This window comes from Melanotaenia boesemani, chromosome 23 (genome assembly GCF_017639745.1).
Source record: "Melanotaenia boesemani isolate fMelBoe1 chromosome 23, fMelBoe1.pri, whole genome shotgun sequence".
Classification (NCBI taxonomy): Eukaryota; Metazoa; Chordata; class Actinopteri; order Atheriniformes; family Melanotaeniidae; genus Melanotaenia; species Melanotaenia boesemani.
In genome coordinates, this window is record NC_055704.1 from 9,860,568 (window position 1) to 9,879,895 (window position 19,328).

At 37.6% G+C, this 19,328-nt stretch overlaps 1 protein-coding gene across 3 annotated transcripts in view; it reads left to right on the forward strand.

The window, feature by feature from the left end:
* sfmbt2 (Scm like with four mbt domains 2) overlaps positions 1-17,785 on the forward strand; it is a 66,903-nt gene extending 49,118 nt beyond the window's left edge. The window contains exons 14-21 of one of the 3 annotated variants that reach the window (XM_041977458.1): positions 1,201-1,268; positions 5,611-5,750; positions 6,393-6,502; positions 11,258-11,433; positions 11,577-11,749; positions 13,572-13,850; positions 14,159-14,281; positions 16,797-17,785. In XM_041977458.1, coding sequence (XP_041833392.1) covers positions 1,201-1,268; positions 5,611-5,750; positions 6,393-6,502; positions 11,258-11,433; positions 11,577-11,749; positions 13,572-13,850; positions 14,159-14,281; positions 16,797-16,937 — 1,210 coding nt within the window. In that variant the 3' untranslated portion in view covers positions 16,938-17,785. Of the gene's footprint in view, positions 1-1,200; positions 1,269-5,604; positions 5,751-6,392; positions 6,503-11,257; positions 11,434-11,576; positions 11,750-13,571; positions 13,851-14,158; positions 14,282-16,796 lie in introns of all 3 variants that reach the window. The other 2 variants (XM_041977461.1, XM_041977459.1) reach the window with 2 other exon arrangements.
* The last annotated feature ends 1,543 nt before the right edge of the window (positions 17,786-19,328 follow it).

Here is a 19,328-nt window from a genome sequence, read left to right on the forward strand (position 1 = left end):
CCATTTTTTTAGGCAAAATAAATAAAATTAATCAACAAAGTCAAGTGAAATATAAAAACAAGTTCCTTTAAATTGATGTTAAACTTTAGAAGTATTGTTCTCCAGCTCCTTCCTCCTTACCTTTTAAAAAAAGACATTAAACCTCAAAGAAATGGTTGATATTTCAATGGTTAAAGCTACTTTATTCATACAAGCTAAGCTAAAATAAAGATACTCATGGTAATGAGTTTGTAGTAACCCTGTAATGTTTAATGTCACAATTATCAACAAACCACTTCCAGTCTTTTTTTTTTATTTTATTTCTTTTTATTGATCTAATCAATGTGTTGCAAAAATATTTGCTAAAGCAAGAAAAACATTGTTCAATACTCTGGATTGTTCTCCAAAACTGCAGTTAGGTGTGTGCCTGTTACAGATATAACAACCCTACAATTTATTATGACACTGTCTTATATGATAATAACTAGAAAAAAAATGGAGGAGAAATTGAAGAACAGAAACTATGAAGCATTTTTGATCAGGAAAATAATTATTAGATGCTCGTCTGCAACACGTTTAGCAGGAAAGTGCTTTGAAGTACTGTCTGTATTTTCTCCCTTCTACTTATTTAAATTCAAGACAAATCACAGGTAAATGGAAACTGAATGTGAAATACTCTCTAGACACATCAGATATCATCTGTTTTATTTCAGTGAAGCCAGGAATGTAGTTTCACTCCTGCCCTTTTACCTTTGAGCCAAAGAAATTACCCTAAAGCCCCCCTGCTCGTCATTCAGAGCCATTAATTGAAACGATGGCTTTTTAGAGCAGAAATTGCTTTTCCTCCAGCGCTGATTGATTTTGTTGACAAATGACATGTTGCGCAGTTCGCTGGCAGGAGTACAAGGGGGAATGTCGGTCAGAGAACAGGGGAAATATGAGGTCTTCAGCAGCACATTGTTTCCCCTCTCATCTAACCACTAATTCCTTTCCATCAATACACCCACATACCCTCCGCCCCCCCACCACTTTGTCCCCCTGCTGCTTTCGAACACACCTGAATCTAAATCTAACTCACACTGCCATAGCTGTTGTGTTGACTGATCGACTGGCCGAGTCAACGTTTGGTTTCTCTGGTTCCTCCATTGTTTACAGTTTTGATTAGATCAGTTGGATAATTTAATTGATTATTCTAACCAGATTGATGGTGTTTTCCTGTAGGCTGGCTCCAGCACAGCCGATGGAGACGACTCCTGTGAACCACTGCCAGCTTGTCGCCATGGATTCAGGTAATCAAAAGCCTAGTAATTAATGTTAATGAGCCGCTATACTGAGAGTTGAGGGGAAACCCCATTCTTCAGCTACTCCATCACTCATAAGCATTGTGACTTTGTGATGATCAGTAATTAGTTGGTGTTTTAAGTTGCACAATCCTTAAATAAGCTCTTATGTTACCCCCTAAAAAGAAGCCACAAAGCTATGCATTGCTGAGTTTAGGGCTCGACTAATTGTCTGGGAATGTCCCTCAGAAATGTACATAAGTCCTATCAGCTAGCATGCTGTGTTCAGAGTCTTTTGATGGAGCTGCTTTATTTTAGTTTAGCAGATCATGACAATCTGGCAACATTTTGAGGACAGAAACCTCTGAAGTTCTCTGGCACCATATGCAGAATGGCCATGAATGGACAGATACATCAGTGAATATGCCAATGAAATGAACATGTGCACCTATTAAACATACCCTAAATCAAAGAAATGAAATGCATAATAATTATAGAAAAGAAATGTATGAAGTATATATAGTAAGATTATTTTCTAATGACACTTTTTCTTAGCTTTTTGTCTCCACTTCTTATATTTAAATGAGGGAGCGTGTTTACCCAGTTTGAGTCAGACAAAGCAGCAAACCAGTCAAAAGTGTCCATTAGTAAAACCATAATTCTCTTGTGTGTCCAGAAAGGTTTGATTACATGTCAGTCAGACAAGGTCATGATGCCACAAACCATGAAATACAAAAGACTCAGAACCAAGATAAAGTGCCCCCTATTTATCAAGTGTGTTGTATTATTCACATTGATGACATTTTGCTGTCATACAAACTCTTAGACATTACAGCTTTTTTTTTGTATTGTGCAATTATGCATCTTGCTTATTGATATTTTAATATTTTAATTTTAATATAAGAGATTGTTTTTGTTTAAAAAAAAAAAAAAAAAAAAGCTGGGCATTGAATGTGGCATAAAAATAAACATCTCCTGCAAGTTTTCAAATGAGATTTTTTTTTATTAATATTAATTTATATACTGCACCCACACTACTTAGAAAGGGGTATTCTGCTTTTTTGTGATGTCAGACGGACAGACGGATGGATGGATGTTGCATTTCCTTCCAAATCCAACACATTATATCTTTAAAAATTAACATTAACTTGGTCAAGTGGTTAAAACAAACAAAAATTTCTGCTCAAATCAAACAAGCCAAATTTCACCTGTTTTGCTTCCTTGTAGAGGGTGAGAGGAAGTCGATTCAGGAACATCTTTAGACACAGATGTATATAAAACAATGCTTGTTAACCAAGAGTTTCCTTTTTATTGAATGATAAATTACATGTTTTGAATTGCAAGTTCATCCTTGACTGGTTTAGTTTAGATGAGTGTCAGTTTAAGTTTGAATAAAACAGCAATCACACGATGTGCACAAGAAGATAATTTAAACAAATTAGAGTTCTGAGTATAAACAGCAATCTTGTGAACTCTTTATAGGAAAAGAAGGAATGCTTACAGGCAAGCCAGTCAGCGGTGATAAAGACCTAGTCAGAAAATTGCCTATAAATTAGATTTTTCCTCTCATTAATGATCTAATTCTCTCAACTATGTCTGTGAAATTTGATGAATGTGAAGGTAAAATGTGCAGGCACCTTTACTTGGATGGGAACCTGATTTTGTTGCATCACCAACCTTTAATTATGCCTGTAGCTGCACAAGAATTTTCTTTCATTTTTAGTCTTTTGTGAGATGAGGACATATTTTCTAGAAACAAACTGCAAAATGAATATTCTAATCAATTATTATTTGCCATAATGTTGATGTTTTTCTTGCATAACTGAAGCAGTTATGTAACAGATTGTGCTGTTTTGGTCTTTTGTGCTAATCTGACAGCATGCAGCCTAAACCTGAGCCAAGCTGCAAAATGTTGAAGAAATGTTGTGTTCTATCTTCAAACAAGAACACAGAAAGCAGCTTCAACACAAAACAGCTTGTGGCTGCTTTGCAGTGCATCTCATTACGTTTCATTTCCTCCTTTGTGAACTTTTTATCTCTTTATCTTTTATAAAACAATAATAGCTCAGTTGTACAAGTGAGGCATTTTTCTTATGTGCTTATCGAATGTTGCACAGGAAACGGTTATCTACTGTATCACTAATGCATTCAACATTGTGCTCTGATAGTTTAATGCAGCTGCCCTTCCTGTCCAATGTCTGTTAACTTTTTCTAATGGCTTGAATGAGGAAACTCCATCCACAAACAAAAAGTGGAGTCAGAATCTTTTCTTTTTTAACCATGCTCAAAGAAATTATTTGTAGTTTTATCCATTCTGTTTAAGCCTTAACTTAAGACACAGCTTTGGAAATGATTAAACATTTCAGCCAACCACAAGTTTTAAAGACAATATGTAATATCCTTAGGCAGGTATTTCAGCATTTTTTAGGTTGTGTGGTTTTACAGATTTAAGCACTTTCATTTTCACTGCCTGATGAGCATAAGTTGTTAAACTAGAAATTAAAGTGTTGCTTTCTTGTTCTACCCCAGCACTGTGAAGCTGCTGCATTCTTAATTTGTAGACATGTAGAAGATAGCTTTAAAGCCAAAAACAGAAAATAAATTCAAGTGAAAATGGTTAATTTTAATCTTTAGAACTGAGAGATACCAAGAAATGTTGATGCCTTTCTCAGCAGCCAAACCTCACCTTGACTGGTGAGCAGAAAATACAAGATTAGATCAATCTCTCATCCTCCTCTCACCTCATGTGTATATAAAGCTTAGTTTGGGGCAGATCAGTATGTAAACAACATGCATGTTCCAGCATCAAGAGCAGGGGGGTGTTGTCTCCACACGACCCTTGTCCTCTTTTACAAACTCTGTTTGAAAACCACCCACTCGCTCATGTATATTCATCAGCTCACCTAATTACTATTCACCCCTGACAGTGAAGTTCCAGGTGCCGCTGGTAGTCAGGGGGGCAGCAGGAAGGGCGGAGAGCAGCATAGTTAAGTCAACCCTCAGTTCATCCCTTCAAGGCTTGGGGGGGTATTATTTGAAAAGGATGTACTAGCAGCCCAGTTTGACTCTGCATGGTTTTTTAATAATAAATGGTACAGGAGAAGATCAATAATATATTTAACCATTTTGGCAGCAAAATCATAGATTAATAAAAAAAAAAACTGGTCTTTCTCATGATCTCGACGTGCTTGTGGGTTATCTCCTTGATAACCAACACTTCCTGGAAAGTCGATTAAACCACAGCTGCAGCTCTGATGAAATGCTAAATTTAAATGCAACACATCTTCAGGTGAAATACATGTGAAAATCTCCCCATGTTTGTTATGACTGCATTCCATAAAAAAAGTAAGTGAAAAATATAATAAACCACATAGCTGCATTATGGTGTGGAATCTTTTTTAAGTTGTAATTCCTAAATCAGGTGAAATATTTACCATTTCTTTGTTTTTGTATTCATTACCCCCTTTACGACAAAGTTATTACACAGTGACTTCAAATCAAACTATTTTCAATCCAAACTCAACATTAAAAGCTGTGTTGCTACAGTTTGATTCTTTACAGACGTCAATTGAGCATTTTGCACATTTTTAGTTGTTTGTGTTAAATATAAATAAATTAATAAGGACTAAACTTGAGCTAAAAGTAGTCTAAATTTAGCTGTAGATATCAGGACTAAATGAAGAATCAATGAAACAATGTGTAGCACACAGCAGGTGCGCTACACATTAAATACATCTATAATAACTGAATATTTTATTACATGTAATATATAATAACCTGAATATATAAGACTCGCTACCACTGTGAAATTTAGCTGGACTGAAAACAAGAGGCTTCAGTTCTAAAACAGTGACAATGATTCATACTGAAAGTGACAATGCACTTGGGGAAAATGGTGCAATAAAAGGGCAACTCCATATCTTGCCCTTCTATAACCTCTATATTAAACCACATTATGTTGATGTTAAGTTGTAATTTCAAATGCTAAGTTTAAATAAAAAAATCTAAAATATATTTTTATGAGATAAGGACAGATACCTTCACATGGAGTGTTAAATAAATTAAAAATGTTGACAAACTAAGTCAGAAATTTGAAATACAATCTCATTATTCTGACTTGGGTTATCTTTTTTTTCTTCTAATTTTAGAGGTTTAAATAAGTAAATAAAGTGCTGTTTTCTTTATCCAATGACTTTTTATTGTTTACTTTATCACAAAGAACTAAAACTTCTCATTTTGTTCTTAAATCTGCCAGATATTCTTTTTTTATCAACTGATCCCAAATTCACATGTAAAATTATAGATTCCATGCTGATTAATATTCCTTGTATTGGTCTTTGCTCTGTTCCAGGCTCAGCCAATGGAAGATACTGCTGCTCCAAGATTTATGTCAACCACCGCTGTTTCTCAGGCCCCTACCTCAACAAGGGACGTATTGCAGAGCTGCCACAGGCTGTCGGACCTGGAAAATGCACGCTGGTTCTCAAAGAGGTGGGCTAATGCTTGTGGGGGAGCAGAAAGGAACAGGTGTAATCAAAGAGTTACACCTGGGGTGTCCAAAGTCGGCTGCTGTCCTGCAGGTTTTGGATTTTCCTGCTGCAGCACACCTAAATCTGGTTGATGGGTCAGCATGGTTGGACTTGACACCAAGCTGTTGAGGAGAGTCATTTAATTTGAATCAGGTGTTCTGGATCAGGGAAACATCTAAAACCTGCAGGATTGTGGCCCTCGAGGACCAGAGCTGGACACCGCTGAGTTACACACTTTCAAAGGGAGAGGAGGGTTGACACACATTGAGAGGGAGGAGGTGAAGATGGAGGGCGAGACAGCAATGTCTTGTTAACCACCTGCAGTTTCTCAGCAGTGCCTTCATTTTAATGTGAGGAGCTGTCAGTCAAATGTGTTTACACATATACACCTTCACTGCTGCTCAGCAAAACAGACAATTAATTTCTCCAGAGACTGTGTTTACATGCACACACTTTTTCTACGTATGTCAGATTCCAGTTTTGTCCACAATTTCTGATCTCTGCTTTTGGTTTTGTTTGGATCCTTCGACATGTTTGTGCACAAATGGATTTTTTCCTTAGAACTGTTTGTTCTTATTTCATTTTGTTCTGCTTCTGCCGTCAGCTGCTGAGCATGCTGATCAACGCAGCCTACAAGCCTGGGCGAGTCCTGAAGGAGCTGCAGGAGCTGGGGGATCAGAGCTGGGACTGCCAGGAAGAGACCCTCAAAGCCAAGTAGGAGAACCTGCACAACAACACACCCGAGCTCACTGTATTGTCTCTACATTTCATACGACTCACTCCAGTTTTCTGGTTATTTTCAAACATCTTTTTCAACTTTAGAATCACAAACTCTAACTTTGCTCTGGATTTCATGCTCAAATGATAATAAATCATCCAGCATTGCATCTCTGCCTTCAGTAGGCCTCCTAGCAGATCCAAATGTTTTTCCCTCTGTCTGTTCCAACAAGCCTGTTTTGCTGCCCTCCGCTGAATTTTTTATGTTATTTTATGATGCCGCAGTGGTTTGTGTAAGGTCTGCATTTCCATCCACTGCTGGCTGCACAGAGCCAAATTATTTCACAGCTCCAGGCTGCATGCTGGATGTTTTCTAATCAAAAACTGCCCCATTTTTCTGGCCGAAATGAGGGAGTCAGCCAGTCTGAAGTACAAGTGAGTCACCTGCGGTGGCCTGCAGAGCACAGTGGTCGCATTTTTAGAGGAGTGTTTTAAAAACTTGCCAAAGGAGTTACTTTTAATTCTCTGGGACATCCAAAACCTAGAGAGTCAATTTACTTTTGACCGTGATGAGTAGAGGCTGCAGAACACAATGCAGTTCAATTAATCAACTGCAGTGAGTTTTACCCCATGAGTCAAGTTGACACAGAGTAGAGTTTGTATTCATTCATCATTTTGTGCTTTTTTAGCTTCAGTTAAGTTAGATAAAGTGCTGGTGGTGTATATCTCTGATCACCGTGGACTTATATTTCGTATACCCAAACAGAAACTGCATATACGTCACTCCTGTCATGTGATATTTAGCTACTTTAGTTTGTTTTTAATCATTATATAGTTAATACATTTGGGTATTGTGCTGATATTTCACTTGGTTGTCTCTCTTCTGTGGACTTGTGACTTATTTTACATCATTTACTGAATGAATTAATAAAAAAAAACTAAATGATATATTCAGCAATGACTAAATTAATCTTAGCTCCTTTTTATGTTTCAAACTGCTCCACAATTGGTGCTGCTAGTTTACATTTGAATGGATGGGTCTCCTGAAGGAATTACTTGGGAAGAATTATTAATGCAAGATTCAATGTTGGCAGCACTAAGATGTCATGTTGGATATGGATTTAGCAGACATACACTAAGCTTTAATATGCTAAATTTAGATTTAAAAGGAATTTTAATATTGTCTGTTTCAGGCAGCAAATCGGACAAATATATTGTGCTTAAAAATGTCAGCCATTACTCTTTATATATATATATATATATATTTATACCCTTCCTCAGTATCCTTTATACACAAGATAAATAAAAAATGACCACTTTTATGCGATGTCTTGCTGATCTTTTAGGGTTAGAAAGCTTCCTTTGCATCAATCTGTCTCCGATCCAGAGACATTTTAATGGGGTTCTGGTCTAGACTTCAGGATGATGTTAGATTACAGATTAACGCCTTAATGGAAGGTTCAGTGTTGGCCAAGGTCAAGGTTTTTTACAGCTTGCCAAAGGGTTTTCCTCTGGTTAATGTAGTCCTCTTTACCAAGGATCACACCAAAGCCATCCTGATGAATCTGAGCTATTCTGGTACCTGTCTCTTAGGGCGAACACTTCAGCAAATGCTGCACAAGGTTTGTCTTAATGGACACCAGCCAAGGAGGACTCACTTACCCAAAAGATGTCATCTGGACAAATGTTTGTCATTAATTCTGTTGCCAGATGAAATTAAATGGGACTTAATGAAGCCAGGAATTCAACTTTGGTTTGGGAACAAAAAGTAGATCCATATGATGTATAAGGTTACTGTTTGTCAGCAATGACTCTAAATATTCAGTCGGACTGGTGGAGAAACAGCACATTCATCTATATTTTAGGCTCTGAGTCCAGACTAGTTGCACTCAGCACCTCAAGAGTAAGACTGAAGGATCAGTCTCTACTTGGCTGCGGGACTCTTGTTAGGGTTTTCACAGAAAGATAACAGCTACAGGCCAGCTGGCCATCAGCTGTTTTCTGCATAACTTCACTCTTCACACAAGTGCCATATATCAATATCTGCACATGCAACAGACCGTCAGAAAGCAAAGATCGTTGTGCGTTAGTTTAACCAAAGCGTTTTGTTACACAGTAACAATAGCAGCTACAATCAACACAAACAAGCCAGAACAAAAATGACAACACTGGGGCAACTCTCCTGTAAAGCTTCCTGGTAAGTCAATACACTGATATTTTGTCAGCAGTCAGTGAGAATACGTGTTGTAAGAAAGTAGATGGCCCTCTCATGCTGTGTAGAAACTCAACCAGCTGTAAATAAGCTCAGTGAGAACTCATGCATCAAATGGCAAATGAAACTTTACAAAAACAGAAATATATGTCCAGTGACAAAAGCCCTGCATAAAGCAACATGGCTGCAGCAAGTCCTCAGTGCATCTGCTCCATGCGCTCATGGATAAGAAGCCTGAAAACTGCATTCTGGGTAGTTTGTCAGACTTTCTGAGGTTAAAATATGGCACCACTAAGACCAAAAACAAACACTTTTAAGATTACAGTGGAGACGTGCCCTCATCGTGACAGTGACAAGCATGGGGAAGAGATATATGACAAAGAGAGCATTTCTGTGGACCGTGAAGCTGTTTTTGGAGCAGCTGGAAATACTTTTAGAAAGAGATGTTAAACATTCATTTCTCTGCTGCTGATTTCTGATTAGAACTGTGGCTTGTTAAGGTCAGATAAGAGCTTGAAACTGTTCCCGACACACAGATCAGTTTAAAAAAGAAAAATCTATTAATCTAATGATCTAATATCTATTTATTTATTCTATTTATTTATTATTGCATCAGTATATTTATTTCTGACTGCAACAACCACGCATGCCCACCTCTCTACTGGCCTTCTTAAATTAACATCAGAGGTGGTAAATGTTTGTGTGTGTGATAGCAAATAAAACACAAATCTTTCCTCACTTCAGCCCCTGTAATGCTTAATCATTTTGACTAGTATAAAAAATTTAGTGTTATTAAAAAAAAAAAACAACTCAAGCACTGAACACCACTTTGAGTACACCAGGAAAATGTGTTTCATTACCATTTTTAAACATATGTGAAAGGGTTAAATTGTTAATTAGGAAAACTGTTAAGTTAATTTGTTGTAGTGTTTGACTTTCACAGTGAAAAAAAAATCTGCAGTTTTGATGGAGATTGTTTATTTCTCGACACTGACCTTCGCTTAACTGTAACTGCTCTGTTATTGCCTCACACAAACCCCTCCACATCGATCATTTTAAAGAAATGGGAGAAAAAAATACAAGAAAACCAAATTGATGATTGTATTCTTAGTTGTGAACCAACTGCATGTAGATTAAATATGGATTATTTCTGTTATTTGACCTTTATGTGGTATGAGCGCTCGGATCCTGACGTGTGCTGTCAATCATTCAGCATGCCGTTGGGATGTGTGGCAGTGTCTCATCCTCCAGTTTAGATGGAGGATGAGGTGCTGAATGATGGTGCTGAATGACACTTGGACATAGAACTGTTTCTCAGGAACCAAGTGGAAAGTTCTCAGTGCATTAAACTGTTTTTTCTTTTTTTTCTTTTTTTCTTTTTTAGTTTTATGCTATTTGTGTTGCAGTTGGACGTACTATGTTTTTCCTGAAGTGGGTAGTTAATTTTTCTTTTGCGCACCAGTTTTTGGGACTTTAGGAAATCTCTGAACTCTATGCTCAGTGTGAGAAAATGTAAATACTTATAAGGGAATCTTCATGACAAGGCTTGTAGGTACTTTCTTGTGCATGCATACAAGAATGAGCACAATCAAACTCTGATCATAGTTCATCTCAACTTAGTCTGTGAGGGGGATTTAGGATCAGAATAATGACTTGGAAGCCTTCAAACCTTAAAATCCCTATGGAGACACCTTCAGATTATTAATTATTAATGTTCTTTATAAAAGGTTTTACAAAATTACCTCCCCCCAATATATAATTGGCAGCCTAACCAACCCTTCTCGTATCTCTCCTCCCAAGTGTATGGAGAAATGTCCCATGATGAAAATTTGGCAAAAGTACAAATAAATTTAAGGGCCAAATTAACATACAGTAAATTTTACTATTTAAAAAGTGGTTAAAAATGTACAAACTGATCCGCTGAGCTCTGTTGGGATGTTTAGAAATCATTCTGAGATGTTATAAGTACCTTGATTGTGCCAAATTTCATAATAAGCAATAATTTCTCCAAAGTGAAAGTTTTTAGATGCTTGTTGTCTGAACCACCAATCAAAAATTGAAATGACTTTGATTTACAATCATATACAGAAGAAAAAAAATCACTAAATTACAAGATAGTTTGTATTTTTGCTTGAAAAAAAGAATAATAGATTTATTGGTTTGGATTTTTTTTTTCTTTTCATCCTTCAAGTAAATTCTAATACCTGAAAAAATAGAAGGAGTAAAATCATGAAGCTTCTTTAGCTTTCCAAGCCAGCCATCGGATTAGCTCACCTGACTGACCTTTACCATTAGCTGGGTTATTGCAGGATCGACCCTTAGCCTCACTCCACACTCCAGGATAATTTTCATCAATTACATGGTGTGAATTCACCCCTGCTCGGCTAAAACGGCATACTTCACATCATTACTGTGGAGGCAATCACCATTCATTGTTGAGTGCTTTGATGGATTACAGATAGTTTAATTATCCATTGTTCTCATAGATAAAAGTCTAATCGCCCCTCCCCACTCCCTCCATTTGTCCTTTTTACCCACAGATATAAAGGGAAAACGTATCGCTCCACCATCAGGATAGTCCGCCTAGCCGACCAGATCCCTGATTTCTGCCGCAAGGTGTGCGTGAAGCTGCAGTGCTGCCCGAACCTCTTCAGCCCTGTCCTCGTCACCGACAAGTGCCCATTGAACTGCTCTGTACAAACAAAAACCAAATACAGTGAGTCTCTGTAATTATACGCATCACTCACTGCGCCACAGCTATGAAGACAACTCAAATTAAAGCTTGTGACACCATGGAGTGTATAATTGCATTTGATGAGCGGCTAAGTTTTGTTTTGGGTGCATTGTTTTCATCGTCAGCAGCCTATTACTATGAGAAGAAGAGGAAGCTACCCAAGCCCACGGGAGGAAAGGAGACAGCAGAAGGAGAGCTGGCCAAGCCGACGCGCCGCAGGAAGAAGAGGAAAGCTATCTTTGTGCAAAAGAAAAGACGCTCATCAGCTGTTGACTACACTCCTGCAGGCTCCCCACAGGTTAGATAACACTTCTTTTATAACGGGTGTCTTTAATGCTGCTGCTCATGTGACGGGTGTGTAATAAGTGTACAGTCACGACAGTCTTTGAAGAAGCTAAACCCAAAATATTATGAAGGCAGGAGGAAAAGGAGCTTCTGAGGAAGGAAATTTAACTCCATTAAGGTGCATTAGGTTTTATGCAGAGGTGTAGTGGTGCATGTATGCAGAATAATGTAGACCTATAAAAAAGAATAGCTTCACATTTTGCTGAGGAAGGTCTTCGTTGATGATGATAAAACCTCCACACAAACACTTTTCTTTCCTGTCTCATTTTAGGAAGCTGTCAGTTTTTTTTTTGTTGTTGTTGATTTTTTTTCAAATCATGCAGACAATATCTTATCAGTTCAGTACATTATTAGGAAGAGATTGTAATTATCCAGGGAGCCAAAATGCTTTTGATCACCTTAAGAATGATTCTGTTATTGAATTAATTGAATATGTCATGATCCGAAGTTTAGGATGATTATCCTACAGGGTAAATGCTTCAACAGCTCACATCTACAAACCACACTGCTTAGCGTGCTACAACATGTTGATCAATGCAACGTAGGAGTCGTTATGTAAAAAAACCAAAACAAAGAGGAACAATATAGATAGAAACCAAACAAGCTAAACTTGGGCTGTGGAATTTAAACAAAGTACTGAATCTGGTTGAGTTGTGGCTGCAGAAGCCTCTGTATGATGTCTACTCTAGCTCAGACCACAGCTAAACCAATAGAAATGCAGTGTGGCACAAAAACATAGGTGAGATATTAAAATTTATCAGTGAGTTGCAAACAAATGACCATGTTAAACTGATCAATTTGGGACATTTATAAGAGATTGCAAGAGATCCAAAGAGCCAAATGAAAAATTGGATGTGCTTTTGATCACCTTAAGAAATATGTTATTGAATTAGCTGAATGTGATTTTGTAGGGTTGTTTTTTTATTATTGTTATTATTATCTTATCCCAATTAAACCATAAACTAATGGTTTGTACAATTTTTTAAAAATAGCCTTATATGTCAAGCCAGCTTTTGGGAACATCTTGTATTTGTAAGTGTAGTTTTTATATCTTAAACAGGTGGGTTTTAGGAGGATCATCGTACAGTGTGAATGCTTCTATGGTCTGCATTTACAAAGCACTTAACATGCTACAACACGTTAATCAGTGCAACACAGGAGTTGTCACATAAAACCCATAACAGTCCTGATCAGCACAGCTAGAAGCCAAACAAGCTAAACTTGGGTTGTGGAATTTAAACAAAGTAGTAAATCTGGTTGAGTTGTGGCTGCAGAAGCCTCTGTATGATGTGTAGTCTTGCTCAGACCACAGGTTAACCAAGTAGAGAAGGAATTACAATTTTGAAGTGAGTTGCAAACAAATGACTATATTACTACACAGAGCCATGATTTATTTATTTTACATTTTTGTAAAAAGCCTTTTCTTGCTCCTCCAATGTAAAAAAAATTAAATATTTATTTCTGATCCGAATTCGGATGCAATATCTTTATTTTTGGGTTGATGAATAAAAACAAAATAAAAATCTAGAAACAGATGTGGTTCATCTTACATCTTCTAAACCCTCCCAGTAATATGTAAAATGCATTTAAGTTTTTTTTTCATTTAGAAAGTCCCCATTATTTTACTACATCAACAAAATAAAAAGAAGTTTTGTAATAGATCTGAACAGGTGAGCAGAATTTGAGGTGAGTGCTGTTGCTTAGTAAGTGCAGACTGAATCTTACAGGACATGCGCCCCTCACCTCTTTGACATCCTACCTCTTCCTCATTTTAGGACAGCGATGAGGGAGATGACGATGAAAGCATGGCTTTGCAGTCGGGCAGTGAAGGCACAAGCTCGGAGCCTCGCGAGGACCACACAGATGCCTCTTCAGTGGAGGTGACCAGCAGCAGCCGTCCTCGCAGAGCTGTGACGCTGCGCAGGGCCATTAACGCGGGAAACTCCACGGGCCGCCAGGAGGCCCCCGGAAACCTCAGGAGGTCTACTCGCTCGTTGTTGGCCTACAACCAGAACAACAATAAGTACCAGCCGCCCAAAGGACCAGACGTTCAGGTGAAACACAGAGGCTACATCACAGCTTCAGTCCTCACAGTTTTTACTCAACAAGCATAAATGAGAAGTAATCAGACAAGAAATTATTACGGCAACTAGTTAGCCTTTGCATGTCCTCAGTCAAACTGAACTAACCGTGGGTTTAAGCCTACTTTGGAGTTTTGTAACTTCAATTCAACACTTCTAACCCATGAAACAAATCAGAGATAAGAGAAAAATCCAACCTTCAGAAGTTCAGTAATTAAGAGATTGGTCAGATGTTGGTGATTCTCTGGTGTCTAACATGCTGTTTTTATGTGTGTGTTCAGGCTGAGGAGGAGGAGGGTCAGCTGGTTTTGGACAGAAACCCTCTGGAATGGAGTGTAGATGAAGTTGTTCAGTTCATTAACTCGACTGACTGTGCATCACTAGCCAACATTTTCCAGGAACAGGTACACACACACACACACACACACACATTAAATCAGGTGTTGCATCATTGAGATTTTGTCTTTATTTTTAAAACTGGATGTATAAACACATCACTACCAGTTACTTTTTTGCAGAGTATGGCGGTGAAGGGCTTTAAAGTGCAATACTAGTGACCGCCTCTAGGTTTCTGATTTAATTTTACCTCCATGTAGAAAATCTTTCATGAACTAGCAAGTCGATAAATCTTTCCTATTAAGAATTATTGTAAGTTTCTGTAATGCCCTTTTTATTATCCATTTGCTGGTGATACTCCTGAAAGTAATTCAGTCAATATAAACAAAATATACTAGATATACACTACCGTTCAAAAGTTTGGGGTCACTTTGCCATGGGATTCAATAGGGAAGTGACCCCAAACTTTTGAACGGTAGTGTATTTAAAGAAACTTAGGGGGCATTGACACCAGGATCAGGAGTACTCCGTTTGATTGGGCAAGGATTTCCAAAAAATTTCACACCTTCCTTTGGTTTGGTTTGCATTCAAGCTGCACTTAACTCAAGCGGACCAAACCATCTGAACAATGTCACATAGTTACAACAACTGCTCGCTACGGGGCGATACTCCCCAAAACAGCTACTTATCAATAATGAAAGAGCTGAAAGAAGAAAAAAAAAACTCCTTCTTTGGCCAGGATCAAACAGGAAATCTTTCTGCTTCTGCCGGCTCCTTAACTGCAAGTAAACAGTAAATAATGGAGTCACACGAAGCAGTTTTGGGGTTCCTAATTTTTAAGTAGATCATAGACCTTTTTCTGAAACACACCCTGTAGGCTTTTTTCCCCTCCCTTAACATTACTTGCTGCTTCTTCTTCTTGATGCTTTACCGCAGTTGGCATATGTCACTTTCATTTTGGTTCACTGGATAGTGCATTTGCAAGTCAGCCGAGTCCCCCACCTTTCAAGCAGACCAGAGTCTGCTTTTTTAGTCCGTATCAGAGGTTGGTGTTCACACTGCACCAAATGAATCGTGTCCGCGGAAGACAGGACAGTTTATTTGTATAGCACATTGCATGTACAGGACAATTCAAAGTGCTTTACATAAAAGATTAAAAGCATTACGGATATAAATAAATAGTAAAAGGCAGCAACAAATAGCAAGAATTACAATAAAATCATAAATTATGAGAAAAGAAATGTTTTTAACCTGGATTTAAAAGTGTCTCCATTTGGTGAAAGTTTAATCTCCACTGGCAGCTTGTTTCACTTGTTGGCAGCATAACAGCTAAATGCTGCTTCTCCATGTTTATTCTGGACTCTGGTCTGGACTAGTTGACCAGAGTCTTTGGATCTAAGAGCTCTGCTAGGAAGTGGACCACAGTCCGTTTAAAGTGAACCAAACAGGGCAGTGTGAATGTGGCCCGAGTCCATGTCCCCACAGAGACAAGTTCAAGTGCATACACTCAGTTTGTTTTATTATTTGAAGATTTTGTATTTTGGATTCAAAAGATGCCACCGTTTCAATTCTGTGTTCACAACCCATCTTTAGTAAAATGTATAATTAGTAAAATGATGACTAGACCGACCTAAACATCCATAACTATGACAGATTAATGCTGCAATCGTCCTGGAGAAGCTGCTGAGCACGATATCGCTTTAACAGCTGGATCTATAAAAAATCCACACAAATGTCTCATTTTTAGCTCACCTCTCTGCCATCTTCTTCTTAATGTTGTCAACATTTCATGAGTTTCTGCGCATTATGAGAGTATTATAAACAGGAATGGCGCTACAGCATTTTCAGAGGTTTTGCGTAGACATTTCTTGAAACGATTCTGTTTAGGAAAAATTTTTAACAACAAAATTAGTTCCTTCTCTGTGTGGATGTAGCCTCATATTTGGAGTGTGTTCACTGCTCACTGCAGAAAACTAAAAGGGTTGAGTTACATGATAAATTGTAACTCAACCAGGATTGTAAATTGCAATTAATAAACTATATGACATCATAATGGCTGCATCCATCAGGCATCTGTTGTATATTAGATATCCATTCAGGTAATGATGCCAGTGAACCTTCATGATGTTCTGCAGTTTAAAACAGACCAGAAGGAGTCCTTTTCAAAATAGTTGCCTCCAACAGCCAAGCATAGGGAAAAAAACAACAAAAAAACGGGTTTGATTTTGTTTAGAGGTCCAATGAAAAGTTCATATATATATATATATATATATATATATATATATATATATATATATATATATATATATATATATATGTGTGTATACATACTTATATTTCCCTGGGTTTTATATGTCAGGTAGGGTTAAAAAGAAAAGCCTATTATCATAATCAACAGCATCCCACAGACTGGTATCAATATTGCATTTAAATGTTGGAAAACTGAATCAGCCAACTGGCTTTGTGGAATTGAGAGGTTAAAAGTCGGATGCATACCAGGAGTTGGTTGGTTAAAGCTGAGACACCACAAAGACTCTTCATTACAGATTTAAACATATGTGTGTGTTTTTTTATGTTGTGCAGGACATTGACGGCCAGGCTCTGCTGTTACTGACTCTGCCTACAGTCCAAGAATGCATGGACCTGAAGCTCGGACCCGCCATCAAACTGTGCCACCAGATCGAGCGGGTCAAGGTTGCCTTTTACAGACAGTACGCCAACTGAGGAAAGAGCCACAACAGCAAGTCACCCTCCAGACTCCCACTCAGTCAAGAGGAATGTTGTGGTCGTGCACAACTGAGTGATGATGGATTAGCTGCCTCGTCATGGAAAACTTTTTTGAGGATTTACAACTTCAAAGGAGAACTTTTTTTTTTTTTGACTCAGATATATTTAAAAAGCACAAACTGGGAGACAACAGGAAGATGTTTTGCTTGGAGAACCTAAAGGATATATTTGTGGGATATTTTCTGTGTGATGATATTATGCAGTATTCCCAGAAAACCAGGAACCAGACATCCTCACTGCCTGCCTCAGCAGACCAAACACGACAGCTGATCGATGTGCTTTGCTGATCTGTGAAGAATCTATTTTGACTTGGGACATTTTGCTCATTTCACACGTTTCTTATCTATTTTATTTGCCGTAGACGGACATCATAGTTTGAGATCATAATATATAAACCACGAGTTTTCCCCTTTTTGTGTGACATAATTGGACCTAAAAAAAATAATCAAAAACTATTTAACAAATCAAGTAATATATCTGGAGTATTTATTGCTATCATTATTTATGATGAGTAATCTATCGGGGTGTAAAGACAAGGATTCTACCATAATGTCAGTTTAAACTCCTTTTCCTCTAAAACAAAAAATAGGAACATTTATTTACGCCTCAGTTTGTGGGTATAAAAAAAAAGCATTTTCCATTAGTTGTGTAAGCAAATAACACCCTGAAACAACTATGCTCTCTAATTATCCGTCATATGAAACAATCATCTAAGCTATTTTTGTCCATCTATGCAATTTGTTGCTAATATTTTTGATAAGAAAATAAATTTCTATTGATTTTTATCTGATTTTCTGTGTATTTTCTTCTCCTATAAGAGTGAATTCTTGGCAGATATATGAGACAAACTCCTCTCATCTCCATATATTTGACTTCTGAGCATCAATAATTTCTTGTGATACTTTAAAGTGGTTTCTAGCAACAGTTCTTAAGATTTTCTGAAGGTCTTTTCTTGAACAGTTGCTGCTTTTTCGATCATTTTTAGTGGAGTTTTTGCACCTGACCATTTTTGAAAGGAATTTTGTGCAGACACATAAACAACTTAGCAAAGAATTTGTTTTAAATAGCATCTTTAGACACTTTACTGGCAGCCTGTTACAAATTGCTTCTACAAAAGATGTCAAAGTATTTCGGCAGTAATGTGAATCTCAGACAGCTATTAGCTTAAAACCTGGCACATATCAGCATGGTATGCTGTGTCCGCAAAACATTTGAGGAATCTGGACAAGTGGAGGAGAAAATGAAAAATGTCAGGCCTAAAAGCCTATCTACAGTAGATAAGCAGCATCTGGATATGATGTTCATCAGGACAATCCAACAGAAGACCTGAGAGAAGCATCTGGACCATCAGTTGATGGTCTACTGTTGGCTGAAGCCTCATCAGAAATGGTCTCCATAGAAGATGCCTGTCAAGAAGTTATTCTTAAGGAAGGTTAACAGGGAGAAAAGGCTGAGGTATCTCACACGACACAAGAACTGGACTGAAAATCAGCAGCAACAGATCTGATGGAGTAATGAATCCTCTCCAGAGTTTCAACTTCAACATTATTAAAGCAGAATGGCAACGGAACAAAAGGCAGTAACATCCAAAGAAAAGCTTTGGAAAGTCCTTCAACCAGTTTAGAGAACTATTCCTGGAGACTACTTAAAGAAACGACAAGAACGTTTGTCTAAGAGGGTTCAGGCTGCGATAAAGAACAAAAGTAGACCAAATACTGACCCTAAGATTCTTAGAATTGTACATTTATATTGCACATGTTTCAACATAACTGCACTAATTTCCTGTTTTCTTGGAAATAAAGGAGGGGTGGCTCAGGACTCTTTACAGAAAGTTTGTATCAGCATGACTATTTCCAAATATGTCTCCGGAGATTCACAGACAACAATCATTTACAGTACGAACGATTCACAACATAAGTGTGCTATTAAAAAAAAAAGAAAGAAAAACACATTTAACGTTATTTAGAGCGTTTTGCAATTCTTTTAGCTAAGCTAGCTTTAAAGACAGTATTGAACTATTTCCTCATGTAACAATGAAAGAAATATGTGTTGCATTTGTATAAGAAGCTGTAGAGTTTCAGAGCAGATTAAACTTTCACACATGCTCCCCCATGCATGGTGAGATGTAGGAAGTTAGACTTCACTGTGGTTAACACAACAAACAGATGCACAAAGTCACAGCTTAAAGAGGAACCACACTCCTCCTCCTCCTCCTCCACCTCTCTAACAGAACAATCAACCTAACTCTTGATGCTTTTACCTCCTTCACTCAGGCATATACTCTCAAATAATTCCTTGGTTAAATGACCGAGTGATTTCATTATGTTT